The sequence below is a fragment of the Colletotrichum phormii genome, assembly GCF_030913505.1.
Source record: "Colletotrichum phormii strain CBS 102054 chromosome Unknown BDP81scaffold_3, whole genome shotgun sequence".
Classification (NCBI taxonomy): domain Eukaryota; kingdom Fungi; phylum Ascomycota; class Sordariomycetes; order Glomerellales; family Glomerellaceae; genus Colletotrichum; species Colletotrichum phormii.
Genome location: NW_026851445.1, coordinates 2,015,473 through 2,041,228, shown reverse-complemented (window position 1 = coordinate 2,041,228; position 25,756 = coordinate 2,015,473). Strand labels below are relative to the sequence as shown.

General features: G+C 54.8%; 14 protein-coding genes across 14 annotated transcripts; 5 read left to right on the top strand and 9 right to left on the bottom strand.

Moving 5' to 3' along the window:
• Window positions 1–940: 940 nt before the first annotated feature.
• Window positions 941–1,615, bottom strand: BDP81DRAFT_132357 (heterokaryon incompatibility protein-domain-containing protein). The gene is made up of 2 exons (XM_060581758.1): window positions 1,541–1,615; window positions 941–1,489 (listed from the first exon to the last, which is right to left on the bottom strand). The coding sequence occupies exons 1-2, from the start codon at window positions 1,561–1,563 to the stop codon at window positions 1,015–1,017; spliced, it is 498 nt and encodes a 165-aa protein (XP_060449967.1). The 5' UTR covers window positions 1,564–1,615; the 3' UTR covers window positions 941–1,014.
• Window positions 1,616–2,308: 693 nt separating this feature from the next.
• Window positions 2,309–3,093, bottom strand: BDP81DRAFT_132350 (uncharacterized protein). Its single transcript, XM_060581757.1, has one exon. It carries the CDS (start codon window positions 2,874–2,876, stop codon window positions 2,427–2,429), a length of 450 nt encoding a protein of 149 aa, XP_060449966.1. The 5' UTR covers window positions 2,877–3,093; the 3' UTR covers window positions 2,309–2,426.
• A 217-nt stretch (window positions 3,094–3,310) lies between these two features.
• On the bottom strand, window positions 3,311–4,884 carry BDP81DRAFT_458177 (heterokaryon incompatibility protein-domain-containing protein; the record flags this gene model as incomplete). Its single annotated transcript, XM_060593380.1, has 4 exons — window positions 3,311–3,934; window positions 3,990–4,168; window positions 4,224–4,317; window positions 4,390–4,884. 4 exons carry the CDS (start codon window positions 4,882–4,884, stop codon window positions 3,311–3,313), a joined length of 1,392 nt encoding a protein of 463 aa, XP_060449965.1.
• Window positions 4,885–5,404: 520 nt separating this feature from the next.
• On the bottom strand, window positions 5,405–7,715 carry BDP81DRAFT_341642 (uncharacterized protein). The gene is made up of 3 exons (XM_060586034.1): window positions 6,956–7,715; window positions 6,022–6,898; window positions 5,405–5,971 (listed from the first exon to the last, which is right to left on the bottom strand). The coding sequence occupies exons 1-3, from the start codon at window positions 7,559–7,561 to the stop codon at window positions 5,901–5,903; spliced, it is 1,554 nt and encodes a 517-aa protein (XP_060449964.1). The 5' UTR covers window positions 7,562–7,715; the 3' UTR covers window positions 5,405–5,900.
• Window positions 7,716–8,699: 984 nt separating this feature from the next.
• On the top strand, window positions 8,700–10,758 carry BDP81DRAFT_310173 (WD domain-containing protein; the record flags this gene model as incomplete). Its single annotated transcript, XM_060583617.1, has 4 exons — window positions 8,700–8,847; window positions 8,901–9,032; window positions 9,093–10,562; window positions 10,613–10,758. 4 exons carry the CDS (start codon window positions 8,700–8,702, stop codon window positions 10,756–10,758), a joined length of 1,896 nt encoding a protein of 631 aa, XP_060449963.1.
• Window positions 10,759–11,089: 331 nt separating this feature from the next.
• On the bottom strand, window positions 11,090–11,364 carry BDP81DRAFT_390625 (translocase SEC61 complex gamma subunit; the record flags this gene model as incomplete). Its single annotated transcript, XM_060587427.1, has 2 exons — window positions 11,090–11,217; window positions 11,280–11,364. 2 exons carry the CDS (start codon window positions 11,362–11,364, stop codon window positions 11,090–11,092), a joined length of 213 nt encoding a protein of 70 aa, XP_060449962.1.
• A 1,295-nt stretch (window positions 11,365–12,659) lies between these two features.
• Window positions 12,660–14,583, top strand: BDP81DRAFT_132251 (uncharacterized protein). Its single transcript, XM_060581755.1, has 3 exons — window positions 12,660–13,195; window positions 13,250–13,833; window positions 14,242–14,583. The coding sequence occupies exons 1-3, from the start codon at window positions 12,804–12,806 to the stop codon at window positions 14,349–14,351; spliced, it is 1,086 nt and encodes a 361-aa protein (XP_060449961.1). The 5' UTR covers window positions 12,660–12,803; the 3' UTR covers window positions 14,352–14,583.
• A 231-nt stretch (window positions 14,584–14,814) lies between these two features.
• BDP81DRAFT_458172 (SET domain-containing protein) lies at window positions 14,815–16,085 on the bottom strand (the record flags this gene model as incomplete). The annotated part of the gene is made up of 2 exons (XM_060593379.1): window positions 14,815–15,882; window positions 15,966–16,085. The coding sequence occupies 2 exons, from the start codon at window positions 16,083–16,085 to the stop codon at window positions 14,815–14,817; spliced, it is 1,188 nt and encodes a 395-aa protein (XP_060449960.1).
• An 826-nt stretch (window positions 16,086–16,911) lies between these two features.
• Window positions 16,912–17,784, top strand: BDP81DRAFT_390622 (coenzyme Q biosynthesis protein Coq4; the record flags this gene model as incomplete). The annotated part of the gene is made up of 1 exon (XM_060587426.1): window positions 16,912–17,784. One exon carries the CDS (start codon window positions 16,912–16,914, stop codon window positions 17,782–17,784), a length of 873 nt encoding a protein of 290 aa, XP_060449959.1.
• Window positions 17,785–17,949: 165 nt separating this feature from the next.
• BDP81DRAFT_132236 (PDCD5-related protein) lies at window positions 17,950–18,846 on the bottom strand. Its single transcript, XM_060581754.1, has 3 exons — window positions 18,734–18,846; window positions 18,549–18,655; window positions 17,950–18,397 (listed from the first exon to the last, which is right to left on the bottom strand). Exons 1-3 carry the CDS (start codon window positions 18,755–18,757, stop codon window positions 18,115–18,117), a joined length of 414 nt encoding a protein of 137 aa, XP_060449958.1. The 5' UTR covers window positions 18,758–18,846; the 3' UTR covers window positions 17,950–18,114.
• A 146-nt stretch (window positions 18,847–18,992) lies between these two features.
• BDP81DRAFT_418730 (ketopantoate reductase PanE/ApbA C terminal-domain-containing protein) lies at window positions 18,993–20,825 on the bottom strand. Its single transcript, XM_060589709.1, has one exon. It carries the CDS (start codon window positions 20,403–20,405, stop codon window positions 19,143–19,145), a length of 1,263 nt encoding a protein of 420 aa, XP_060449957.1. The 5' UTR covers window positions 20,406–20,825; the 3' UTR covers window positions 18,993–19,142.
• Window positions 20,826–21,141: 316 nt separating this feature from the next.
• Window positions 21,142–21,790, top strand: BDP81DRAFT_295724 (Sas10/Utp3/C1D family protein; the record flags this gene model as incomplete). The annotated part of the gene is made up of 3 exons (XM_060583097.1): window positions 21,142–21,319; window positions 21,386–21,552; window positions 21,611–21,790. Coding segments are annotated over 3 exons (525 nt in total), but the record flags the coding sequence as incomplete, so codon positions are not given.
• Window positions 21,791–22,594: 804 nt separating this feature from the next.
• BDP81DRAFT_390618 (uncharacterized protein) lies at window positions 22,595–23,196 on the top strand (the record flags this gene model as incomplete). The annotated part of the gene is made up of 2 exons (XM_060587425.1): window positions 22,595–22,803; window positions 22,929–23,196. 2 exons carry the CDS (start codon window positions 22,595–22,597, stop codon window positions 23,194–23,196), a joined length of 477 nt encoding a protein of 158 aa, XP_060449955.1.
• A 267-nt stretch (window positions 23,197–23,463) lies between these two features.
• BDP81DRAFT_132212 (uncharacterized protein) lies at window positions 23,464–25,532 on the bottom strand. Its single transcript, XM_060581753.1, has 5 exons — window positions 25,346–25,532; window positions 25,170–25,288; window positions 25,061–25,113; window positions 23,668–24,999; window positions 23,464–23,590 (listed from the first exon to the last, which is right to left on the bottom strand). The coding sequence occupies exons 2-5, from the start codon at window positions 25,246–25,248 to the stop codon at window positions 23,549–23,551; spliced, it is 1,506 nt and encodes a 501-aa protein (XP_060449954.1). The 5' UTR covers window positions 25,249–25,288; window positions 25,346–25,532; the 3' UTR covers window positions 23,464–23,548.
• Between the last annotated feature and the right edge of the window lie 224 nt (window positions 25,533–25,756).

The window sequence follows — 25,756 nt, the reverse complement described above, 5'->3', positions numbered from 1 at the left end:
TAGTCCCGGGGATCCGTAGCCAGAAACCGCGCGGTATCCATCATTACTTCGTTCAATAGGGAAAGAGGCTCTGAAATTGTATAGTTCAAGAGCTGACGGGGTCCTATGAGGTTGTTGGCTAGCATCCTGTAGCCATCGAAGTTGCGCAGGTCGTTGGCTGCTTGCAAAAACGAGTCGTCGCGACGCCCTCTTGGTGCCAAAAAGATAGAATAGTTCATTTTGAACAGGCTTCGGTAAAGATCATCGCTGCTAATCTCGTTATTTCCACATAAATAGAGGCGTTTCCTGGCTAATACGTTTTCTTGGATCACTCACACTCTGTACCAGTACGGCCGGAGAAGGATGTCCCGAATCGCATACGACTTAGATTCGAAAGCTTTTGAAACATCGGGAATAGTGAAGCGACTTTCCGGTGACCGACACATGTCTGCGCACTTTTGTAAAAGCGGTAAAACCGAATCGTCATCCGCAGACGGCCCGAGCCAGCACAAGACTTCACGAGCCTCCGAGTAGATGCGCCCCATCAGAGAATTTTTGTTGTTGTTGTTGTTGTTGTTGTTGTTGTTGTTCTATTTAACGCCATGGCGGCAAGGGCGCAGCCGCCCTTGCGGCAGACCTCCCGAAGGGTATGTGGCGTGAAGGGTCGCAGGCTCTAGCTATATACTATATAGTACACGCCGTCTCCTGACGTCCTCCAAATCTTGCTCGTGAGCTACTATGTGTTCTATCCATCCCTAGTTCCCACTGGTGCCCTAGTTCCGTTATAACCATCTGGTTTCTTATTAGAGGTAGTTTGTCGTTTGGAGGATAGGTTATGACCTATCTCCTAGTACCGCGGGCAGATCTTCTGGAAGAAGTCTGTCACGCAGAGGAAGGCCTGGAAGCCTTCAGAGTCAGTGATTAGCCCCTTGAAGTAGCGATCGAGGGACCCTATAGGTCCTACGGGCTCCTGGCGGCTGTAGGGGTAGAGGGTGGGCCACTGTTGCCTCCTCAGTAGGGTCTTTCGGCAGTAGACTAGATGGTCTGCCTCCTTAACCCATCCACAGGAGCAGGTGAGTAGTGCTTCTGTGTGGTTAAAGCGTTGGTGATATTGTTCAAAGTCCCCGTGACCTGACCGTGCCGCGAGGAGGTGATGAAGGGCAGCCCTAGGGAGGCCAAGTTCAGCCCCATCAGAGAAATCTGATGGCCCTTTTCAGAAGTGTCTCTCTGGTTTACACATATTGCGTCGACCCATAGAAAACCCTTGTTCGGCTTCGATCGTAAGACTTTCAGGGCAGCATGAAGATTATAGGTGACGCCGAAAGGAAAACCATTCAGCAGGATAGGCATGGTGTGTTTCTCGTCGCCCCATGCGTACGAGAGAGCTTTGAAGCGAGGCGATTTATCCAAGCTTTTGGTATAAAGATTTAATTTCATGACGTCGTCGTTGTTCTTCGCTGATTCAATTCTGAGTAAACGGATTTGGGGAGAGTCTCCTCGACTTAGTTCTCTTGAGGCATGTCAGAAGACTACTTCGATTCCAGATGTATTGTTTCCTTACTTGTATGGGTTATGAGTTTCCATGACGACTGAACAGAGGGAGTTGAGTTGGCCTTAGTGTTGATATTTCTGAATGTCCGTTTAAATCTGAGCCTGATGTTCTTCACCGCGTGATATGTATTCAGATTAATGGCTAGATCTCCATTGGGCGTTCAGGCTGAGGATGTCTAGGCTGAGAGCCTGGCTGGGTTGCCTTGGGGCTGAGCCGCCAACCATGCATACAGTTAGGCTGCACCAACTGCACGAGTCTCTGACCAATAGGTTGAGCCTCGCACGCAGCCATATCATCGGCCAAGGGCGTTCGTTACCCATGTGACCGGGGCGTATGGCGGGAGTTGGTCCAGCCAGAAACACGAGTTCTTCCCTGCTTGTGGCTTTCTGAGTTATTTGAAAGGGACATACGTGACGGTTTTGAATGGTGTGCTGGGCAATGCAGTCGAGCGTCTAATGCTTGCGTTGCCAAGTCTTTTTGATACGTTGTCTGTGATCCTGTATTTGAATGAGGTGTGTACTTATGTTTGTAAGATGAAATGTCAGCCGATACAAGGTGCCCTGTATCTTGAATAACATGGGTTTTGGGTCTGCTGTATGGATATCTTCTACTGTCTCTTCAAGTCTATCAATGAATGGGAACAACACCAAAGGTGGCATCTTGGACTCCCGTCATGTGTAATGCGGAGTTACTTTACTTTTGCGCCCCGTAGAGACCCGGCACGCTCTTCTCAGCAAAGAACCACCGTCTCCCAACGAGGATAACAGTCCTTCCACTGGCTAAGCCAAACATATCCCACCCCAACTCTCCTCGCAACAAATGGCATACACGGCACCCTCTCAACAAGCATGACATTGAACCGCCACATCTCATGAAACTGCCCCTCGATAAACCCTCACTCAGTACTCTCGCTGACCTCCGTGTCAACAAAAGCACTAACAACAATGAAATCAAGCAACATCCTTCGATCCCTCGCCCCCTTCCGCCCTGAAATCCATCGGGTATCCATCTTATCCAAATACCCAACATGTCTTCCCATCATATCCAGAATCTCAGCATCCTCGCAGTCCCCCCTCCTCGCGCCCATCATCCTTCGATCCCGCCCAACCCTCAATGAGGCAACCGTCGTGTTAAACACCAGCGCCCCTGGAAAGCCAGCCGCTACCTCGACAGCCTCCGGATCAAGCTCCGCGTGCGCGAGAGCCTCCCACGGACTGTGAGGACATTCCCGCCACATGGCGGTGTACTTCTCATTCGTCTCCTCAGAGACGTTGAACTTGCCGCCGGCCATCTTCCTCTGCAACGGCGGCAGTTTCTCGATCCCGTTTATCTTGGCTAGCTGCATTCAGCTGCCCAGCCATCTCTCCGTCACCCGGGCATTGCGCAACCCATAGTCATCGTCTCCAGACCTTGAGGCAGCACGTCTGGCATCGTGTACATAAATTTGCACCAGCGTCACGATCCGTACGAGCTTGGTATCAAACAGTTGCGCATCACCGTGAATCCACCGATAACTCGCAGCACTCCCCCCGTCGACCGACGACCACGCCGCCCAGCTCCAACTCGGGATCTTCAACCCTGCGTCATCTCTACGTCGGACGGCGCCCACATGACTCCACATGAGGGTCTGGGGGAGGTACATCTCCGGCAAACCAAACGTCATCTTAGTGCGCATGGAGTCTCCTACAGCGTTGCCGACGCCCGCGAAGGCGTTCAGGATGTCTGTCTCACGGGAGAGCTGTCGCGATGTGTAGTCTTCGACCCATTGGCAGTAGTTTGCTAGGGATACTTGGCCTCGTAGTTTGACTGGTGCGTCTCTGTTGTGGAGCGCTCGGCGGTAGAAGCCGGGATGCTGGGGATGTGGTGTGTCTTCTTCTCGGTCGTCGATTCGTCGATATCTGTTTGGGTCGCGTGATGAGCTTGTGAGTCGTACTCGTCGATGGGATCTTCTGCTTGAGTTGGCTCTGCGTCCTCGCTGGGCAACGGTGTAGGAACTTCATGTCGTGCTCGTCCCCAAGTAAGTTCCTCAGCGGCGTGGCCCCGACAGCACTGGAATAAGACCTGGTACTCCGTGATGAAGATGCTGCGCCTGGAAAGAAGTCTCTCCTGGAACGTCCATCCCCTCCGGTTCCACAGGGATGCGTCGACTACCGTTTGCAGACCGTTCGGGTCAATCCCCTTCCCAACGTTCCGATTCCGCGGCGGACACCACAAGGAGGCGCGTGGCCTCCTAGGGTTGCCAGCATATCCAGGGAACCCGTTTCCCCGGCGATCATCCAGTGCGGCGAGAATCGAGAAAGATGCAGACTGGTAGATCCGGTCCATTCCGTCTATCTGGTCAGGCTTCGATCGCTCGTCATCTTGAACGATACAAAGACGGTCCACCCATAGATAGATAGCCTTCTCCGAGATGCCTGCAGAGAGATATCGCATCCAGAATGATGCGTGGTAACTTGACGGACTCGAGGCTTCCTGGAGCTTCCAAGTCCTCGGCGTTCGTCATCTCCAGCTGGGCATGTCCCGATGCCTCAGAGGCTTCCCACATGTAGCTGAGAGCAACGAAGCGGACCGGCCTTGAAGGCTTGACAATCTTCATTCCACGGACATCGATGACCCCAAACCCTATAGGAAGATGATCTGTGTCCATGTCAGGGTTGATGTGCGCAGAATAGAGCAGCACAAGACCACTTACCAATCGACTTGTACTTGGTTACGCAGTGGTGACCGTGAAGAATCTCACATCCATCGATCCAACCCTTCAATGTCTCAACGTCAAAGTATTCAGCCTCCCATTATTCAATGGCTTGGAGTCTCCGAGGTTCTTCTGTCGAGTATCGAAATGAAAACTGCGGCGTGACCGCAAAAGGCGACGGTAATGCATCCAAAGTCTCCAACTTTGACTTGTCTGGCACCGTACTCAGAGTCAACTCCAGAAACAACCTCACGGAGACTTCATCAGAAGAAGAAGCAAACAACCGATATTTCTGGTCCTCAGCTAAGCCTGAATCAAGAAAGAAAGGGCCCTGGAGCGCAACGAACAAGCACGCCTCGGAGCAGTCACGTAGCCAGCCATCCTCCCGCCGTCGCGCCTCGACAGCCGCAGCGACTGCGCGGCAAAAGAGACACTTCAAAGACCGAAAAGAAATGCTCTCCAGCGAGACATAGTGGTGGGTCTTCGATCCGAGACCAGCGGCAAAGTCGGGGACGTCCCAGTCCTGGCACCGCTCACATAGTCGCGGGTTGGGGTTGGCTTGCCGCCGTTCCTGTACGAGCTGCGCGATGCGTGGGAGGTTGGTGGCGGAGGCGAGGCCCCCGAATGAGACGGCTTCGGGTCTCTTGGTTCTCGGGAGCATTCAATAGGTTGGTAACCGAACTCGATGATGTATGGATCACGGGATGGTTCGTAACTGGGAATGGTGCCATACCAAAGGCGCGTGGTGGTGCCTGAGATGCCACTTCAGAGTATAATAAAATAGTGGAACAACAAGGTTTGAGTCTGCTGGAATTTTGGTAATTATACAAGACAAAGACTCAATGGTTGAGAGGAGGATGATGATGATGGAATCGTCAGGTAGATCTAAGCGGGAAGGTGTGGGGTCTGCGTTCTTCTGAGCCACGAAACGGGATTTCGGTTTGCTGACCAACATGGCGCCGAATCCCGGCACTACCACCTTAGCTTGAGACTAGCTGTTTAATCAAGACGACAAGGACAAGGTTCGACTTTTTGTCTCCTCAGCGAAGGTAAAGGCGTCGACACCATTGAGATACACGAATGCATACTGGTTGGTGACGGTGGCTAACTTGGCCTGTCGTGGAATCGGCCAAGTAAAGGTCGGAGCATCATGCACAGAAGAGAGCGTTGAAAGGTAGAATCAAGACGAACAAATCAAATACAATGAACAATCGAGTCAAGGCCTCTCCAGCAGCATGGTAAACCCAAAGATAGACATCTTCCATTCCATTGAACTCCCACTTATGCCCCATGGCCAGAGACCTTCCTATTGTACATAATTCGACATCTCCACGCTCCGTTTCTTTTCCGACTTTCCGCTGCAACCAAAGATTTGCGTGCTGAGTTTTCCGAGGAGAATCCCTTTCTCCTTTACCGTTGATTTCGTATGTATGGTCAGACAGTATAGGAAACGGTCTGTTGCGTGTGGTCTTCCAGACAAGGTGTCCCCATCCTGTATCCAGAGTGGAAGACTGGATAGAAGACCACACGCGTGTGATTAATAATTGGTAGGTAACGAACGTGGGCTGTGCTGTAATGCCGCACATCACTGAAGGGTGATGAGACACGAGGAAAGACGTATTCTATACATATAAGGATATAGGAAGTGAACAGCGTAGTAGACATTGGCTTCGTTGATCATGCGTAGAAAGCCTCGAAGAAGTAGATGAATCCGAACACGAGGAAAGCAACAGCGCCACCAACAGTGACTGTGTTATGTTAGCTAGGAGCTTATAACGTAGATGCGATGCTAACTTACCAACTTTGAGACTGACACGGCCTGCGATGGCACGGCCACCAATAACGGCAGCACCTGTGCAGATGCAGTGGCCAACCATGGCGCCAAGAATAACCCACCAGTAGTCCTGTCCTGCAGCCATGGCAATTGTTGCGATCTGACTGCGGTCGCCCCATTCGCCCAGGAAAGTCATTACAAACGTCTGGACCCAAGCAGGGCTGAGAAGAAGGCCGAGGAGGTTGTTCAGGCCGTTCAGCGAGCCCCTGATGCCACCAGGACCAGGAGAAGGGCTGCGAGGCGGCGACGAGGAAGGCGAGCGCGGGGGCGAGGGGAAACGGCTCTTAGACCTAGACTTCCTGCTGCCATTGAGACCCATTTCCAATGCGTAGGGAGACACGGCAGAGCCCCGTCTCTTGCCCTCCTTTTCCTTCTCGGCCAGCTCGCGCTCGACCTCGTGTAGCTCGGCAGTCACACCTTCGTTAGGGTCCATGCCCAAACCTTCACGAAGGAGCTTCGCCCCGAATACAAAGAACAGGCCAGCAGCGAGGAAGCTGGTCACACGCTTGGGGATCAAGGTCGGGACAGCGTGGCCGAGAACGGCCGACAGAACAGTCATGACCAAAAGAGCACCAAAGGCGGCGGAGAAAACGACCATCCGGTCATGCTTCATCGCCATGAGGGCAGCCACAAGGAATGTCTTGTCGCCAACTTCGGAAACCAGAATCATGGTAAGAGACAGGACGAAGGAATGGAAAGGCTGAATGACACCCTCGGCTTCGTCGTCGAGGCTGGAAGAAGACTTGCCCTTGGACTTTGAAAGATCAAGGTGGTCCTTGTGCGCTGAGTTGGGGAGCGGATTGGGCTTGTCGTCGAGCTTGGAAGGGAGATCGGCCGGTTTCTGTCGCATGTCAGCATTTCACATCTTGGCCAGTTGGGTGGCGATTAGGAAACTCACCTCAAGCCCCGCAACTTCGTCGGCAGTGTGGTGATCATGGTCGTGTTCTTTACCAGTGGTGTCCTTTTCGCTCGAAAGTTTCTCCTGCTCACTGTGCGGCAGAGGGGGCTTCTCCTTGGGAGCCTCTGGCTTGTTGTCGGCCTTTTCGCCAGTTCGGCCTTCGGCTGCCTTGCGCGCCTTGTCCTTTTCACTGACACCTCCCTCGGTACCCGTGGTTCCTTCCTTTGGCTTCTGGCGTGTCTTGTCGTTCATGACACCGTCGTTGGTCTCGGGGATCTTCTTGCCATCAACAACGGTTGGGTCGGATGGACGTCCCTTCAAGGGAGGCAATCCCTTCTTGCCATCTGTATCGGCACTCTCCTTCTTGGTCTCTCGGGTCTGGTCAACGAAGGGACCCTCGTGGGGCATGCCGTCTTTGCCATCGACAGGCGCGTGGTCAGTGCCGTATCTGGTCTTGATGCCAGAGGTGACGGTCGAGTCGGTGGCCTTTTCGGTCGAAGCTACGGCCTTGCCGCCATTCTTGTCCTTGGTCTCGACGGCGAGACCTGCGACGAGGGATGGAATGAGGAGGAGAAGCAAAGGGGAGGGTCGAGTGCGCAGCCTCATGATGACTCTTTTGGGCTGTCGAGCCTCACTGGTATCTGAACGATAGGTGTGAAATGTAAACGAGAGTTTGGAAGTAAGCTCGAGAAATGTTCTGCTCCTCTGCTAAGGGGGGAAAAGAAAAGGAAGGATGTTTTGGTGGTTTCTGATTTACTCTGGCAATGCGACTGCTCAGCCACGAGTTCTAAAATTGTTACGTATCTTTTGCTGCACGGCCACGGGGTAAGCAAGTAGGTACCTGAGGGTACTTCCTTGGACGTGAGGTGGGAAGAACTGGACGCGCCCGCCGTGGCCCCATGTTCCGAATCCCTTGAGGCGCCCCACAGGGGGCGACATTGGGGATCATGGAACCCCTAGAATGTTTCCGCCTGAGAGGCCTTGAAGGGGATATTTACATAGAGGACACTCTAAACTTCGGATAACGACTTAAGGCATATAGTCGTGTTAAGCAGTTGAGAGACAGACAATCGACTGTTCATGCACGCGTAGGGTGTAAAACAAACTTGCAATGCATCTGCAGCTAAGATAATAAATAGGTATTAAGTCCCCGCTGGTTCACTCTCCACCATTTCGTGATCCGTCTGTCTACTCGAGAAACACACGATAGTCAAAGGTGTGCTGTACTGCGCTGCAGTAGACCAGGTTGTATCCAGGCGACCCCAGATTTGCTGACAGAATTCCGAGAAACTGCTTGGCTCGACCCGAAAAGGTACGTATCCGTAAAGTGCCGAGAAGAGCTCCAACAGCTGGCGCCACTGACATGCCGGAGCTTACAGCAGCTGTGCTATCTTATCTCCGCCGTTCGGTCCAGGACACACCCCACCTCCCCCGGGGACTGAATGAATGTCGTCACGAACGACCGCTTCTTCATGAAACATAATCTGAGCGTTGTCTCTTATTGTCCTTCCTGTCCACTTCAATCGTCTTGGCCTTCTGAAATTCAGCCTTAGAACGCACCACGTACATATAGCTCGGCATCTAGACGATTGCCACGGACATTCCTGCATAGGGCTCTCCATCACACGTCGGCAGTCTCAAATCCGAGCTCCGTTGTATCACTAAGCATCAATCCGAACTTCCGTTTGAACCCAAAGCCAAAATGGACGACTCTGGAGACAATTTGCGATCTCCATCAGCGAACATGAATTTGAGTGAAGAGGATGATGAGCCCGCCTGGACTTATACCTTTGATCCGGAAGATGCCGAAGATCTGAACGACGACGATGAGTACGACCCCGACTTCCAAGATGAGCCAGAGGAAGACGACGGGGATGATGATGAGTATCATGGTAACAAACACCTCTCTTCCACGTCGAACCTCCCAAAGACTGACCATACGCAGATGCCGAGGACGGCGGCGACGAAAGCAACGTAGAAGTAGAGGTGTTCATGGGTGCTGGCGACGAGGATGATGATGATGCCGAGGAAGGCGGCATGGCCGCTAATCCGATATCGAGGCTCATGACTCTCATCGGTGAGTCTAATCAGGTTCAAGTAGAATCGTGTGTGCAAGTTCCGCTAACCCACGATACAGCTGGCGCTGCGGGGAATGGAACGGGGTTTCTTACACGAGCTCAATTGTTGGGCCTGATACAAAGTGGCGAAGTGACATTGCGCAGTACTCTCGACGACGAAGATGACGACGAAGATATCAGCTGGGGAAGAAGGCGCCGAAGGCCTCGCGCTCGGGAGCCGAACCGCTTCCCCAAGGTACCGAGCGAAGAGGGCTCGAAATTGATGCACTCTGGCGTTTTCGGCGCAAACGATTATCGAGTCACCAAAAAGAAGCAACTAGCACGCAGGATATTGGACCGCGAGCTCGGTCTGGGCGATAGGCGCGATCGGAAGCAGAACCAAGATCTCATGGCTCAGGGCATGATACCATCAACCAATCCCGAAATGATCGTGCACTACGACGACCCCGTATATTCCGGCCAGTTCTCCGACGACGGCAATTTCTTTTACGCCTGCGGTCACGACTTCAAGGTCCGCATGTACGATACCTCGAATCCATACAACTGGAAATATTATAAGACGGTTAATTACCCCTGGGGACAGTGGACACTGACCGACGCATCCCTGAGTCCTGACAATCGATGGCTGGCTTACACATCAATCCAAAGCAACGTCTGTCTGGCACCCACAGATCCCAACGACACGGGAGACCCATATACTTTGGATCTCGCAGAGAGAAGTGCCGGAACTCAACACGCGGGATGGAGATCGAGGCATTCCTTTGGTATTTGGTCTGTGAGATTTTCGGGAGACGGTCGTGAGCTCGTGGCTGGTACAAACATGCAGTCAATCGTCGTCTACGACATCGAGTCGCGCACTGTGTTACACAATGTCGTCGGGCACGAAGACGACGTGAACGCCGTGTGTTTTGCAGACAAGTCTTCACCGCACATTCTCTACTCTGGATCAGACGATGCCACCATCAAAGTCTGGGATCGACGTAGCATGGGAGACGGGAGGCCAGCCGGCGCTTTCGTGGGCCACGTGGAAGGCCTCACGTACATTGACAGCAAGGGCGACGGTCGATACATCTTGAGTAACGGCAAAGACCAGACGATGAAGCTTTGGGATCTGAGAATGGTCATGTCCACGGCCAAGTACGACGAGGTCAACCCGACGAGGTTAACCGGCAATAGCGATTTCGACTACCGGTGGGGTACATACAGGGACGAAGATTGGTTCCCGCATCCCAACGACAACTCGCTGGTTACGTTCCGAGGACATCGTGTAATGCGCACGTTGATTCGATGCCACTTTTCACCTCCATCAAGTACAAATTCGCGTTACGTCTACTCTGGTAGCCAGGATGGCAAGGTTTATATCTGGAACATGGACGCCACGCTCGCTGGTACCATTGACGTAAGAAAGGCCACGAAGAACTCGCGGCCATTGGAGCGCAGATACCGCATATATCATGGCGACGACTTCCCCGGTTGGAACACTTGCGTGCGCGACGTGAGCTGGCATCCCAATGCGCCAGTTCTTGCTGGTAAGTCCCCCATTTACGACAAATTTCGGGCTGTGACTGACCTCCCTCAGCATCTGCGTGGAACGGCTTTAACATGGCTCATGGAACCTGCACGCTGCATTCGTACAACGAAGCCGAAGATGACGAGGCAGAGCCGCAGATGGGTCGGAGTGTCGACGAGAAGCTGCGCCCAGTGGGCGAATCGTTTCAAAGCTAGTTACTTCGCGTTAGGAACCAGTTCACGTTTGGACAAGCCCTGTGGGATGATTATTTTAATTATTTTGTACATCTTCGACACATGTCCAACCCCTCTTTTGGCAATGATACATGATCGATGAAGCCTCTTTGGTCTCGGGGTATCTCCCATCACTCCCGCACAGCACTTCTTCGATGTGTTGCTGCGCCGCTTCTGCAATCTGCCCGTGCAATGCTTTTGAGACCCATCCCTGCGTGTAAAATCATGTTTTGGTCGTCACGTGTTGACGTGATCGTGCTCGAGAAGCCGGTCCGATGTGTCGGTGCTTCCATTGACGATAGATAAAAGGCGTTTATGCGCCTCCGACGAGGATGTTGTTAAGGGGAATGTGGATCAGCTTGACGATGTAGCCGACAGCGCCCATGATGAGGAAACCGACACCGACGGCCTGGCAGAGCTTCAGGAACTCGGTCTGGTCGGCTGCAAGGACACGTTAGTTTCCAAAGCTGGTAGGGCAAGCTTAGACGAGGGGCGCGACATACGCTTGGTGCACCGTCTCATGAATTGGACACCTTCCTGAGCGAACTCGGAGGGAACCTCGAGGATCTCCTTGACTTGGTCGGCCATTGTGGATAGAAGCGCGCGTGGGTTGCGGAGAAGAGAAAGGAGGTGGGTAATCTGATGAAAGTCGCAAAGGAAATCCCAATGGGCCGCAAGGTAACAGGAAACAACAAAGTCGATGAAGGAAAGGCGCGACGACGTGTGTTTAAGGCGTTGTAGGTCGAGGGGGTGGAAGATTCGAGAGGTTCGAATGGGTAGAAGGGAGATGTGTTAAATTGAGCGCGCTGTCACCAAATGGTCCCCAAAATTTCGGGACAAGCTCCCGCTGTGGAAGGAAGAGCCAGATTGCCATTAAGGAGGCATGGAGGAATAATGCGCCGGCCGCCGAGGTGCACGCCACTACGGAGTAGACAGATTGCTTATCTAAGGTTGGGATGATAGGAGTCCCCCTTGGTGTTCCCCTTCAGACTTCAGTGGAGGGCCCCCTGGATTCCCCCGCTAGTGGGCAGAGAGGGTCTGGTCTGGGCCATTTTGACCAGCCACAGCTCAGCGCATTCAAGCACACGACAGGGAGACGAGGTAGTGTACGTACCGGTTCAGCGGGACAGTCGCGAGCCCCATTCGGGCATCCACTGGCGGAGTCTGTGCCTGCCGCAGCCTGGCGGCCGTGGCCCTTGTCCAGTCCCGCCTGGCTCAAGATGCGACCTCAGCTCCTGAAAGAGCTCCCCCCAGTTTTCTTCCCTTCCCAAACGTTCCTCCACTCATCTTGTTCGACCGCAGTTCTTTCATCGCGTCAACATCAAACCGAACCCTTCATACCTGAGCTACTCGACAACACCACAGCTTTACTGAAGCTACCCTACGCGTCGATTGTCCAGTCATCACGTTAAACGTCAGATTCCCAGCGAAGCGGCGCGCAGCTGTTGCTTACTCGCGACCTGCCGGAAACCTTCATTAGGCTTCCTGGATCACTAACTGATCACGGCTAACAGCATCGCCCACACAGTGAGCGGGCAAGAACGCGGTTGGAGCGTCGGCCAAAGGCGGTGGCAGAACGAGCAAACAGTCTCTGGAATCTCGGGATCCTGTTTCCATTCTCCCTCGTCCCAACTACATCATCTTGTTGCCTGTACCTAAGGCTTCTGGGCCGAACAAGGAAAGAACTACGGTCACGTCGCCATTGGGGGAAGACCGAAGCACAGAGCTTCGTCTTCATTTTTATTTGACTAAAGGAGAGGATTAAATTGGCTTGGCAATTTCCATCCAACCTCTTCCATCCTGTCTGCGGAACGAGGAGTGTACGTATCAGATGTTCTCTGTTTTCTATCCTACGTTCGAACTTTTTCTTGGCTTCAGATTTTGGCAATGACCCTGTATTGGCAGCGGCTGATGATCATGTTCAAGACTGCAGAAATATCCTGTATCTCGCAGACTAATAACAACCTTTTTCCAACTACAACCAAGCTCACTGCCCCAACTCACGGCTACCAGATAATACCGTCACCATGGCTGAGGAGGAATTCGAGATCGATATCTACGGCGACGCGCCTCAGGATCACCAAGACGGAAACGCCGAGAACTATGATGGAGCCAACGGCCATGCCGACAACCACCAGGAGCAGCACGATCAGCACGAGCACCACGAAGATCAGCAGAAGCACGAGCAGCAGGAAGAATATCACGATCAGCAAGAGGCGTCTGCTTCTCAACAAGGCGTCAAGAGAAAGGGCGACGACCGACCGATCGACCCTGGCGCAACCACAGCCCTGATGGTCTCGGATCTCAACTGGTGGAACACGGACGATGACATCAGGGGATACGCCAGAGCAGGTCATTGCGAGGATGAGCTCAAGGATATAACTTTCAGTGAACACAAGGTTAACGGAAAGAGCAAGGGGTATGATTCGTGGTGAGGAAGACATGCATACACAACTGCTGACTCTGCCCACAGACAAGCCTACATTGAGTTCACAACGCAGCAAGCTGCCACAGCCGCCAAGCACGCTTTCGAGTCGACAGACAGCGCCCAAGGCGTACCGAAGAAATACCAAGTCACTTACTCGAACCCCCATGTCAACCCGTTCCGCACGCTGCCTAAGGATGCACCGAACCGTGCAGGTAAAGACCAGGGCAGCCGATCTGGTGGAAACTACAACAACAACCAAGGCTCCTCGATGGGTGGCGGCGACTTCCGTGGAAACGGCGGCTACCGCGGTCGTGGAGGCTTCAATGGTCAACGTGGCGGCATGAACCAGGGCGGGTTCAACCGCAACTTCTCGGGTGGTATGGGAGGCGGCTTCAACAATAACAATATGGGAGGCGGCGGCTTCAACAACGGCATGAGCGGCGGCAATTTCGGCGGCGGCGGTTTCCAGCGGGGCGGCGGCTTCGGTGGTGGCATGCGCGGTGGCCCCGGTATGCGTGGTGGGCGAGGCGGTATGCACAACCCGATGGGCGGTATGAACATGGGCCCGATGGGAGGCATGCCCAACATGGGTATGCCTAACATGGGCATGATGGGTGGTGGAATGCCTGGTATGACTCCCCCTTCTCTTGATTCCCTCCAGCAAAGTCACAATCCCCCAATCTCTCAACTTGACTCTGGTTCAACCCAGAAGCGCAAGCACTCTTGTCGGCGAAAGGGCAAAGTTGCCAACCCCGGCCGAGGCGAGACCCCTCCGAGTACCAAACGGCGGAAGGTGCAGCCAAAGCATGTATCCGAACTACCAAAGCCTGCAATTGCACCAGAGGTCGGCCGATGGACAAAGGAGCGCGGTTTGGAATTTACCACCAGTGCCCCTCAACCCCCTGCAGCTGCTCGATTTGGCTCGAGGATGCCGCTTCATTACTCGGGTCCTCGCTGAATGTTGTTTGACTGATTACTGCTGTTTGCGTTCTCGTTCGTTCTTTGCTCAAAAAGCACGTAAGCTGACTCTTTCCCAGGATTCCAAGGCATGCCACAACAGTTCAATCCTGCCTTCTTCGGCGGCAACCAGGGTGGTGGTAACGATTGGGGCAACCCTCACGGTGCCAAGCGACCTCGACCCGAGTAGGACTACCGGCCAAGACAGTTTGCGCGATCTTGAGGTAATGGCAGTGGCCGGGTCGGCTAGCCGTGGAACGATGCAGTGGTCACCGCGTCGTAGAGCATCCGGCCACAAACCCTACCCGCGATAAGTCAGGATTCATTACTGCAACCAAGACCCTCTCATCGACGAGATCTTTTTGCGTTTCTCAGGAAGGGTCAGTCAATCAAGGTCTCCTGTCTTCAGATAAGTGGCGGGTATATTGGCTGCGATCTCACGAAGCTTGTTGCTGCGGATGGATGATAGCAACCACCAAAATGTCAGATGTTTGCTTTGAGTTATTGTATGTGTACTATTAGAATATGGCTGCATGGGAACGGCCCCTAGCACCTCGGTTACGGCGTTACAGTTCAGACCTGAAAAGCACAATCTACGACTGCGTTTCGTCATTTCACGCCTCGTTGCTCTTTGCTTTACAGAAACCGATAGATTATTGTGTATTGGAAACGTTCAACTTGTCTATCGTGCCGCGAACGAGCAGCTGTATCTGCTTCCAGCGCGCCTCCACCATGTCTCGCTGAAACTGCTCACCTTCATCCAGCCCACGCACCGTCTCGATCTTGGACTCAATCTCCTCGTCGTAGGCCGACAAGATTTCGCATAGCAATGCATCGACGTCGGCTTGCTCCGCCTCCCCGTCCGCAAACCCATCGACGAACTGCGACCACCGCCTCGCCGGCAACACGAGCGTCCGCAGCGCCACCTGCGTCCGGTAACACACCGTCTCCGCGTCAATGACATAATTCCCCAGGAACCCCCTCTCCTCCAACCGCCGCCTGTGCGCGGCACCCAGCCGCGGCAGCAGGACGTCGTCGAGGCAGACCTCGTCCCACTCGTTTTCGCCCTGTTCCATGAGGAAACCGTATTCGACGAGCAGGAAATCGTTGCTATGGCGGCCGTAGCAGATGTGGATCTCTTCGCCGGGGGTGTAGGACCGATCGGCTTTGATGGTGAAGGAGTGCTTGTCAAAGGCGACGGAGCAGCCGCGGGGCGAGTGGTTGAGGAGGTCTGCGACGGGTTGGAGGATCATGTGGTCGTCGCGGTGGCGTTTTGCGGTTTTGGGGGTGATGTGGTAGAAGGTGCGGGAGTTTACGAGGAGCCAGGCGTGGAGGTAGGTTTCGTATGTGAGGCCGCCTTCTGGGTAGCTGTATTGGTGCTCATGCTGGTCCAGGTCTGGGAGCGGGGTTGAGGAGACGAGGGACCAGTGGGATTCGAACTTCTCGCGCTGGGCTTTGAGGAGGGTGAGGGCTTGGGAGGGGAGGAGGGAGGTGAGGGTTGGTGAGGAAGGGGACCAGGTTAGAGGGCAGGAGGAGAGGTCTTTGGGTGTTGGGAAGACGGTGGACCAGGTTTTGAAGGAGGGGGAGGCGTCGAGGGCGATGTCTAGGGCTAGGAGGGCGTGGACGGGTGTTTCTTTTGGGAAGGGGCGAGTTAGAGGTTTTGGGATTGTCGCGATGGTTTTTAGGCAGGGGATGGGGACGTCTAGGATTGTGTCGTCTTTCTGTGGTGGTGGTGGTGGTGGTGTTAGTTATGTTTGGTGAGGGATGATGTTGATGAGCTATGAGTTGTGTGGGTGTGGCTTACTTTGAGAGGTGATGTTACGACGATTCCGATGCCTCTTCCTGGGAGGGCGCGGGGGCCGACGTTGGATACTGTTATTCCTTGGGTCTGAGCCCAGGATAACAGGTTCTCGATTGCGTCCATTTGGTGTTTTGTTTGGATAGAGCTGAGGTTTAGGTCAGATGTTGAAGAGTTTAATAGTTGAAAGATGTGGTGAGTGCAACTTGAAAGAGTAGTGAGAGCTCATGAAAGGATGAGACCGTATCGTGAAAACTTGGTCGTACTTAAATGTATTCTCTGTGAGAGAGTTGATATGAGTGTAATTCGTGAGATTTTATTCGTTGAATGTTATACCGGCAGGGTGGGCTCTCTCATCCGCAAAGCGTCAACAGATTTAAATGAGACTGAGGTGCAAGCCCTGGAGACCAGGTTTCAATTTTCTTTGCTCCTAAGGGGATTTGGAGCTGCAGTCAAATTTAGGTATTCTAGAACAAGATAAGATGGTTGGCAGCCAGTCTTGTTGTGAAAGCTTCAAGATTGACAAGACGGAGGAAGTTGAGACGAATTGCACCTAAAAACCAAAGTGACGAATCAAATGCGCCGGGGTAGCAATTCCAACGATCTGGAAACGGAAGGTCCTGTCCCACCAGAATGCTCACCTAAACCACTGCCGAAGAAATGTGCAGCAGCAGCAGCAGCAGCAACGATTGGAAAGGTCGGCGCTAGTATCCACCGACTCCCCGACCCGACGGAGACCCCTGGCAGTCCAAATTCTCGGGAGGCCGTCGCCGAGGTGAGGTAATGGAGCTGCCCCGAGCTTCCAAAAAGTGTTCCGGTCATCGAACCACTCTCAACCCGAACTGAGCAGACAAGCTCTCGACAGCTTCCTCATCCCCAATCTTCAACCTCCCGACGACTTCCAACGGCATGTACACAATTACCATACCGTAAACTAAACGAAAACAGCAAAATGAAAGCCCTCACATCCATCCCCGCGGTCCAAACCCGCCGCGCCCTCCCCGCCATCTGCGCCGCCTGCACCTCAACGACACCCTCCTCCTCCCCCTCGCGCCGCCCCTTCTCCGTCCTAAACCGCCCACCGCCAAATTACCCAGGCCACATCCCCCTCACCAAAATCGAACGCGCCGCCCTCGGCCTCGGCGCAGGCATCTGGTCCCTCCTCTCCCCCTACCGAGGCGACCTCATCGCCGCCGTAGGCGAGACCACCGCGACCCCCTACTTCATCTACCGCCTCCGCGACGCAATGCTCGCCGACCCAACCGGCCGGCGCATCCTCCGCGACCGCCCCCGCATCACATCCACCTCCCTCAAACTATCCCGCCTGCGCGCCATGCCGGACAACAGCGTCGGACGCGCCTACGTAGCCTGGCTGGACGCCGAGGGCGTGTCCCCCGACACGCGGCCCGTGGTGCGGTATATCGACGACCCGGAGTGCGCGTACGTGATGCAGCGGTACCGCGAGTGTCACGACTTCTTCCACGCGCTGACGGGCCTGCCGATTGTGCGGGAGGGCGAGGTGGCGCTCAAGGCGTTTGAGTTTGCGAATACGCTGATTCCGATGACGGGGTTCGCGGTGCTGAGTTATGCTACCATGAAGGCTGGGGAGAGGAAGCGGTTTCGGGAGATTTATGGCCCTTGGGCGGTGAAGAATGGGATGAAGGCCAAGGAGGTGATTAATGTCTACTGGGAGGAGCAGTTGGAGAGGGACGTGGATGAGTTAAGGGCCGAGTTGGGGATTGAGAGGCCGCCTAATATGAGGGAGATTCGGAAGCGGGAGAGGGAGGAGAGGAGGAGGGCGCAGGAGGCTTTGAAGGGGGTGTAGACTGTGGTTTGTGGGTTGTGTATAGACATGGGGTTTGTATAGATATTGTATGTTTGATGTAGTTTTTGTTTAATTTTTTGGTAGGGTCCTGGTGGAAATCCCACTTGGACAGAAGCCAATCTGCTACGTTTTGCAGTCATGCTTTATGAACGCCCTTCAACGCCGGCATGGAAACTCGTCCTGCAGAGGTAGTTTTATAGTCTCCCTGGTAGACCTTTGAAGTCTGCACGCCATTCTGAAAGAGACCCCTACACTGAGGACGGAACACGCATGCTCAATAAAACAAACCCCCGTTACCCTGATCTCTCTCTGTAGAGTGTTGGCAGACACCTACAAATCCAACAAATCGTCATCGTCATCATCCCACCCCTTCCGCCTGCTCACCACAATCTTCTCCTCCTCCTTTGTCCCCGCCACGGCCTCAAGCAGCTCCTTGAGCTGCGTCTCGGTCACCTTGCTGCGCAGCTGTCCGCTCTGCGCGAGCATAATCAACCTGTTCTCCACGTCCTGCGCGCGCTGCTCCTTGACCAGACGAATGCGGCCCAGGCGGTCTGCTGCCTCGGGGTGCAGGATCTGGTTGAGGATTTGCTGGCGGGCTTCTTGTTCTTGTTGTCTGTGGGTGGGAAGGGGACGTGGTTAGCTAATGTTTCGATGGGGGGGGAGTGACGAAGGGTGAGGTCGGTTGGGTTCTGTGGAATGAAAAGTCGGGCGCAAAAGTATGGATCTAGGTTCTCTGTGAACGGAGGTGAGGGATGAAGACGTACTGGCGCTGTTCTTGCTGCTGCTGCTTATTCGAGCCGCCGCCGCCGCCGCCGGAGCTGCCTCCCGCGCCGCCTTGCGCCTTGAGCTGCTCGAGGCGGGCCTTGCGGATCTGTAGTCGCTTGCGTCAGTTCCCAAGTTACCAAAAAAAATTATTCCGTCGGGCAAGAAAGAGTTGAAGTTTGCCTACTTGTTCGAGTTCGGAGTCGTCCATGGTTGCGGGTATCTGCGGTTGCGTGTTTGCGCGGAGTTGTTTGGTGGAGGTTTGCCTTTTGGCGCAGGAAAACGCGGGGCTCCTTTCTGATGTGCCTGACGTCCAAGTTTTTGGCGGGGTTGGCTGGAGCTTGGGGGTTATTTTTTGGGTGCCTTGTTACAAATTTCATGACGACGAGTACCATTTTTTGGGACAGAGTAAGCTGGCACGACAGCACGAATGATTTCTCATCTCAAAGGTTAAATGCCGACTCTGGTCTTCAAATTATTTGGATGAAATATGTAAAAATGCCTAAATTCTATACTTGAATGTAGTCATACAATGCTAAACCGCCCATCAAGTAAAACACACAGATGCCCAGTCTTACAGCCGTTGACAGCATCATTTACCTCCTCGAGGTCACCTCTAATGGCATATATGACCGGTGTTTCTCCAGTTGCGCCTTATGCTTCGCCTTCACCATGCCCATAACCATCTCGTTCGCCGGCAGCTTCACGCCCAGCCTTCGGCCCCTCTCGATAAAGAAGCCGTTCAAATAGTCAATATCCGTCAACATGCCCCGCTGGATCTGCAACGCCATCTTACTCGGCGCGGACCCCTTCCCCCTAAGCTTCCCCATAATCTCCTTGCGCATGCCCTCACCCCGCAGGACGGCCTGCAGCTCGGGCGAGTTCTTGACCTCGGGCATGCGCGCAACCACGTCGGCGATCTCGTTCAGCAGCTGGGTGATGAGCTTGTTGGCCGTCGGATTGTAGATGAGCTCTTGGTAGCGGTAGTCCAGCAATACGCAGATGGGGTCGCAGACGGCCGAGAACATGAGCGACGGGATCTTGACCTTCATCCAGCTGTCGAGGGCCAGACCTTTGGCCTTGAGGAGGTCCGACGACGCAAACTTCGCCATCATCCCTTGCGTCCGCAGCCAGCTGTCTGTCGAGAGGTGCTTGGACTTTTTGGGGCCGTACCACGGCCGCACGCCGGCAAGCGCCGTCTCGTATTTGGGCGTCATCACCTTGACCGATTTGGCTTTTCGGTCAAACGCCAGGGAATGCGTCATGTGTCCGAGCATAATCGACGGGCGCCTCTCCGGCTCCGGGAAGACTCGATTGGTGGCCGCCTCCGCGACCCCGAGTCCGTCTTGCACGTAGCAGACGGCCGTCCGGTCGTCGATTCGGTGCTTGACCTTCTCGAGCAGCTTAATGCTCTCGCTCGGTCTCCCGGCCACAACGAGGTTGCTGATATGTGTATCGTCCTTCTCCACTTCTGGCGACGTCTCTATTGCGGCATTCGGTTCGAACCAACCTTTTGAATTCTTCTTCATGCTTAGATTTCCGGCGATGCCCCGATATGGTGTGTTGGCCGGTATGTCTAGCGTCTTCACCGAGTCGTAGATGCCGTGCAGAGCGTGTGACAAGAATAATGATCGCTCGTCGTTTCCGAGAACGTGAACCGTACGCGACGAAGGTGGCGGCGGCGAGTTGTGTCCCATCATTACGGCCGGCACGTAGAATCGTGACGTTGAGTCCGCCCTGAAGATGGCGTATAGCTCCTTTTCGTTTCCCTCGGGTTGTAAACCCAGTACTTTATTGAATTTTTGCTTCGTCGTGCCCGGCACACCCAGGGTTGTGCCTCCGGGGACCGTAGCTGCCATCTCCTTGGGTGCCACCCTCCCAGGGGCGATGCCCTGCGGCGGCGCTGCTCCCGTCCCGAGGCCGAGTTTATTCGAGGAATCGATCGACACACATCTGATGGCTCCCCGGCCCGTAGACGGGCTACCGTACCTCCATAGCGTATGTGTTTTGGGTATCCGCGCGGAGAGCCGCGGTCTCGGGAGGCTTGCCAGAGTGCCTGCCACGATGAAATCTTCGAGGGTTCGGCGCAAATCACTGCGCAATGCTCATTAAAGGGGAGGGATTGAGGCGCGGTCTTGGGCGGTGATGCTGTAACAACTCGCTGACAGTGTAGGTCGTCGTTGAAAGAGTAGAAATTGGTGTTCGGATACTACAGAGGTTCTTTTTCGTGGTTAATAAGCGTAGGGTCCTGTCTTTGTCGCAAGAAGGAGGCGTTGCTGGGTGTGGATGACGGGGACACTCGTTAGGTTCTCTCTCAAAATTTGGCGCGTGGTATCCGTAGCCGTGGAATCCCGGCCGGCAGGAGACCGACCCACCGAGCTCACGGGCGATCCCTGCGCCTCGTTAGATGCATGCAAATCCTTCAACGCCCGGATTTCTGAATTTTCAACGACCGTCTCATCGATGAGAAGGAGCTAGCACCAGCACTCACTTACATCCATCGCATCCATTTCATTGTTTCTCTCGGCAACGTGACGACTTGCCTTTTACACATACGATTTTGATTTTTCCGCGACTACATCGACAACAATCATCATGGCGCTCAAGGATATGACCTCCGACCTGAAGAAGCTCGATACTCACATCGACTCTCTTGAAGATGCACTCAAGCCCCTGATTGACAACCTCCCCGAGATGGCTAACGAGCTCCCCCTGCTCGACAAGGCCAAGATGTTTGCTCTGACTGCCTACGCCATCGAGACTCTTCTGTTTTGTGAGTACCCTCTTGCAGCAAGCATACATCGTTGTCGTCGTCCCCCCTGGCTAATCCCAATGACAGCATCACTCCGTCTCCAAGGCGTCGACGCCAAGGACCATCAGGTCATGACAGAGCTCAAGCGCGTGCAGCAGTACTTTGGCAAGATCAAGGGCGCAGAAGAGACGCCCGCACAGCGGTCAGCGACGGTCAACACGGAGGCCGCGATGCGCATTCTCAAGGCGGATCTTGTGAGTCAACTTAAGGGAGCAAGGGGTCCCTGAGCAAACGAACTGACCACTATCACAGGGAAGCAATGACCCGGTGCTGAAGAAGAGGCTGGAGGAGAAGCTGGCCGAGGAGCGGGCCAAGGCGCTGCTCAACTCGATGCAGAAGACCAAGAGGCCGGCTCCCGAGTCGCCGTCCGCCAGCTCCTCTGGCCCGGAGAAGAAGCAGAGGAACTCAAGACGGAAGAGCTCGAACAAGAACAAGTCTTGAGAGCAGGATTCTGTGAAAGACTTTGACGAGCGCCCCTGATGCCACTTCCAAAAAAGGATTTTGTTTAGCAGCCACAGGCTATGGAGGACGAGTCGCCCAAACGGTTGGACATCTTCGAGCCATGAGAGATACTGCAAGCTTGACGGTTGGATGACTGTCTGGCACAGTTACGGGAAAGTTGAAGACCACGGCTGACCTCGCCGCGCCGCGTGATCAGACCCGAAAGTAGGTCCGTCAAGATTGGCTGAAGACTGCCCTCATGGACTGGAGTGACTGTATTATTTTGCGCACTGGGAAAAAGGATACCCCTAGATAGAGATGAATACCAAATAATGAACGAACTCTTTCCGATGCCTAGTACATCTTGTCCAAACACCTTTATTCCATATTCACAAGTAATCAACAGCATTGCCACTCTTAAAGCTTCACTCACCCCTTTGCTACATATCCCGTGTTTACCACTAACCCCAGCAAAATACCCACCTAACCAGAAAAGGACCCCTTCCCCAATTCCTGACCACGACCAAATTCGCCCTCCCCTGATTGGCCACACCTCGCCACTTACCCCGGCCCGCCGAGCTTTGCAACCACGCCGGAAAGCACCTCTACAACTTTTGTCACCTTAACCCCGGGCGCATAACTTCTGCCGACTTCCCTCCCCATCCACGCCGGCATTTCTGCTTTCCCTCTTTCAAAACACCACCGCTCCTTCACCTCACGAAGTCACGACCACCCTACAACACTACACCACACCACCCTCACTCCCGAGTACTTTTCACACAAACCTCCGACAAGATGCCTCGCCAACGCTCCGCCGGCCGCCCCAGCGCCCCCTCGCGCCCTACCGTCTCGGCCGCGAAGCCCGCTCCCACCCAGACTCGCCCGGCAACGACCATGGCCGCTCCCCCCCAACAGCACGCCGCTCCCCCGGCCGCCGCGCCCGCTGCTCCCGCCGCTGCGTCCCAGGGCCCCGGCCTCTTTGGCCAGATGGCTAGCACCGCTGCGTACGTCCATCCCTCCAAAAGACACCAAGTCCTCCTCTAGCTCGAGAGACCTCTGCTCCCTCAACAATCCCACCCCAATAATCCAGATAACGAAGCAAGAAGCTAACTCAACTTCCCTCCAACAGCGGCGTCGCAATCGGCTCCTCCATTGGCCACGCCATCGGCGGCATGTTCGGCGGCGGCTCCTCCGCGGCCGCCGAGGTCGCGCCCCAGAACAACTCCCCCATGACCGCCACGGGCGAGTCCCAGACCACCCAGCAGTGGGGCAACAACTGCGCCGGCGCCACCCAGCAGTTTACAAAGTGCATGGACGAGCAGAGCGGCAACATGCAGATCTGCAACTGGTACCTCGAGCAGCTCAAGGCCTGCCAGGCTGCTGCTAGCCAGTACTAGACACACCTTTCGTCTGAGACTCGTCTGAGAAGGGCGTTGTTGCGTGGTGTTGAAATGTTTACTTTCCCCCGGCTGAAGATTGGTCGGGGTGGGTGTTATATGTAACTTAATAGTCAAAAACGGGAAATGGGAAAGCAAAACAAGCAAACAAAACTTGGGGCATGGAGCTTTCATGGGATTCATATGGCAATTTTATTTTTTTGCATTGGCGGAAGCATTGAAAGATGGGCCATTGATGAAGAACTACATCTCCCAACGGTGTACAATACATGACATTCCCACTCGTTAACCACTCTGCGCCCCGTCTAATGTGATTTGATATCAAACATGTGTGCCATACAGTCCGGCCCACTCACTCGTCCTTCTTCTCATCCGGCCGCGGCTCAAAGTTGAGCTATGATAAAGTCAGCAATCATGATTCAACATGATCTTCAACTCTGCCCCCGGAGTAAAGCGGACAAGAAGACTTACCGAATTGCCATTGTACAGCTGGTGATCACCCCTCCGATCATCAGGATTCGCAAACTGCGAAAACTTACCCTTCCTCTGCTCCCTCACTGTAACCGGCTCCGCGCCCTGCTCCTCAGCCGCCGCCGCCGCCCGCTGCCTCTCTCCCAGCCCAGAAAACACCCCCGAGACAAGCCCCCAAAGCCACTGCAGCAAACTCAACGGCAGCAAAAGAAACGTCACAGCCATCTCCCCAAACGACGAACCACCTGCGTACGCGCCAACATGCGCCCCAACAGGCGCCAGCACGAGCGTCGAAGAAGGCGACAGCCCCAGCTCCGCGAGACTCTTGCCCTCCTCCGTGTCGTCAATCAACCTACTCGGCCGCGGCGCAAGCACAACCTTGAACCGGAACGGCTCCCCACCGCTCCCGCCATCCGTCCTCTCGCTCTCAACCCACGTGCGCACTTCCCCGCCGAGCGTCTTCCCGCTGGGGAACCGCGAGCGGATCGTAGACCCGTCCAGAAGCCGAACCTGCAGCGCCGTCATCCCGCTCGCAGACGAACTCGACGGCGCAAGCGAACTCGACTCAGACCTCGTCAGCGCGGCCGCGACCTCGCCCAGCTTAGGCGAAGACGCTTGGTCCCTCAGCGCGGCGCGCTCCGCGGCCTTGGCCCTCCTCTCGGCGCGGTCGTCCTCAATCTTCCTCAGGATGCGCGCCTTTTCGTCGGCCGCCTCTTGGCGCGCTTTCTTCAGGGCCTCTTTGTGGTTGCGCGTCTGCTCTGCTTGCTTGGAGTTGTCCGTCTCCGCCTTCTCCGCCGCCGCCGCGCGGGCTGCCTTTGCCTTCTTTTCGGACTCGAGGCGCTGGGCTTCCAGGCGCGCACCGCGCTCTGCGAGGACGGCGCGGAGAGTGGCGGCGTTGTCTTCTTCTTGGGTTGGGGTGGCGGGGCCGCGCGGGCTGGGGGAGGAGGTGCCGGGCCTGGCGGGTTGAGGGTCCGTGATGGCGGGGGCGGCTGCGGCGGCAGCGCGGGGAGGGTTGTACGGGGTCTCGTCGTACAGGTCGTCGGCGGGCTGAGCGGTCGGTATGGAAGCTGAGGTTGGTGCTGGAGTAGGTGCCGCGAGCTGAGCTGCTGCTGCTGGTGGTTGACCCTGAGCGCCGCGGAATGCGGTTGTGACGCGTCTGACGAACTCGTCCTTGCTGGTGCCGGCGACGATGTACTCCTTGAGGTCACCATTCTTGATCACGATGACGGTGGGCGTGTTGGGCAGGGGGAAGATGGCTGCTAGATAGCCCGCCTCTTCCGATCCCTTCTTCAGGCGCAGCGCGACAGCCTCATCTTGGAGCAAAGTCGCAACCTGGTCCAGTCATTAGCCCCTGAGCCGAGATATTATTATCACGGGAAGCTCAAATACGTACCGAGCTCTCTGTCAGATACTCAGTCTCCCAAGTCTGGCTCTCGGCTTCCTCATCTACGTCTCATCAGTGAAAAGGTCTTACAGCTGTGAGCTGTGAGACGTAAGCTTACCAGTGACAAAGCAAAAGACGCACTTGCTCTGCTGGAGCGCAGTGGCAATGCCTTCTTGCAGACCACCTGTGAAGAACATGATGATGTGTGTAGGTTATAATGATCTCTCTGGGTTGAGTCTAGAAAGCTGTGAGTTTACGGTCGAATGTTGCTCTGAGAAGAAGAGGGATACTGACGCTGTGGAGCTCAATCTTGGACGATGCTGAACCTAGATCTGAAAAGAACCCACTAAAGCTTTCAAGGTGTTAAACGTGGCTTGTTCACAGCTTTGTCACGGCCACAGTTCGTTTCGGTCTCGAGTGATACCTTGTTGTTTGATGAATGACTGAAAGCTCAAAGATGACGGGAGAACAAGTGTCGTTGTGTTGATGCGAACGGCGCCAGGGGACCTTGCCTTAGTCCAATGTATCCCTCCCTTCCGGGGGGGCGGACAGTGAGCCACCCTATTGGCGCTGGGCCCCACCTTTTCACGCCACTCCACACTGCTGCAGCTCTCTGAGCTCCCAGCTCTTCCGTTTTGCATTTCCCGCTGCTCAGGTACTCTAGAACGGGCCGGCCAGACCCCAAAAAACCGAAATATCCTGACC

What these genes read in the sequence shown, in the direction of transcription:
- BDP81DRAFT_132236 (XM_060581754.1), bottom strand. Translation starts at nt 18,757, where the DNA reads ATGGACGACTCCGAACTCGAACAA. An exon ending in ACGACTCCGAACTCGAACAA is followed by an intron (nt 18,656 to 18,733) that starts GTAGGCAAACTT and finishes AAGCGACTACAG; the next exon opens with ATCCGCAAGGCCCGCCTCGA. An exon ending in CAGCAGCAAGAACAGCGCCA is followed by an intron (nt 18,398 to 18,548) that starts GTACGTCTTCAT and finishes TCCCACCCACAG; the next exon opens with ACAACAAGAACAAGAAGCCC.
- BDP81DRAFT_418730 (XM_060589709.1), bottom strand. Translation starts at nt 20,405, where the DNA reads ATGGCAGCTACGGTCCCCGGAGGCACAACCCTGGGTGTGCCGGGCACG.
- BDP81DRAFT_132357 (XM_060581758.1), bottom strand. Translation starts at nt 1,563, where the DNA reads ATGGAAACTCATAACCCATACAA. An exon ending in GAAACTCATAACCCATACAA is followed by an intron (nt 1,490 to 1,540) that starts GTAAGGAAACAA and finishes ACATGCCTCAAG; the next exon opens with AGAACTAAGTCGAGGAGACT.
- BDP81DRAFT_132251 (XM_060581755.1), top strand. Translation starts at nt 12,804, where the DNA reads ATGGCTGAGGAGGAATTCGAGATCGATATCTACGGCGACGCGCCTCAG. An exon ending in GTTAACGGAAAGAGCAAGGG is followed by an intron (nt 13,196 to 13,249) that starts GTATGATTCGTG and finishes CTCTGCCCACAG; the next exon opens with ACAAGCCTACATTGAGTTCA. An exon ending in GATGGGTGGTGGAATGCCTG is followed by an intron (nt 13,834 to 14,241) that starts GTATGACTCCCC and finishes ACTCTTTCCCAG; the next exon opens with GATTCCAAGGCATGCCACAA.
- BDP81DRAFT_132350 (XM_060581757.1), bottom strand. Translation starts at nt 2,876, where the DNA reads ATGCAGCTAGCCAAGATAAACGGGATCGAGAAACTGCCGCCGTTGCAG.
- BDP81DRAFT_341642 (XM_060586034.1), bottom strand. Translation starts at nt 7,561, where the DNA reads ATGAGGCTGCGCACTCGACCCTCCCCTTTGCTTCTCCTCCTCATTCCA. An exon ending in ACGAAGTTGCGGGGCTTGAG is followed by an intron (nt 6,899 to 6,955) that starts GTGAGTTTCCTA and finishes GACATGCGACAG; the next exon opens with AAACCGGCCGATCTCCCTTC. An exon ending in CCGTGTCAGTCTCAAAGTTG is followed by an intron (nt 5,972 to 6,021) that starts GTAAGTTAGCAT and finishes AACATAACACAG; the next exon opens with TCACTGTTGGTGGCGCTGTT.
- BDP81DRAFT_132212 (XM_060581753.1), bottom strand. Translation starts at nt 25,248, where the DNA reads ATGTTCTTCACAGGTGGTCTGCAAGAAGGCATTGCCACTGCGCTCCAG. An exon ending in CGTCTTTTGCTTTGTCACTG is followed by an intron (nt 25,114 to 25,169) that starts GTAAGCTTACGT and finishes GATGAGACGTAG; the next exon opens with ATGAGGAAGCCGAGAGCCAG. An exon ending in AGTATCTGACAGAGAGCTCG is followed by an intron (nt 25,000 to 25,060) that starts GTACGTATTTGA and finishes TGACTGGACCAG; the next exon opens with GTTGCGACTTTGCTCCAAGA.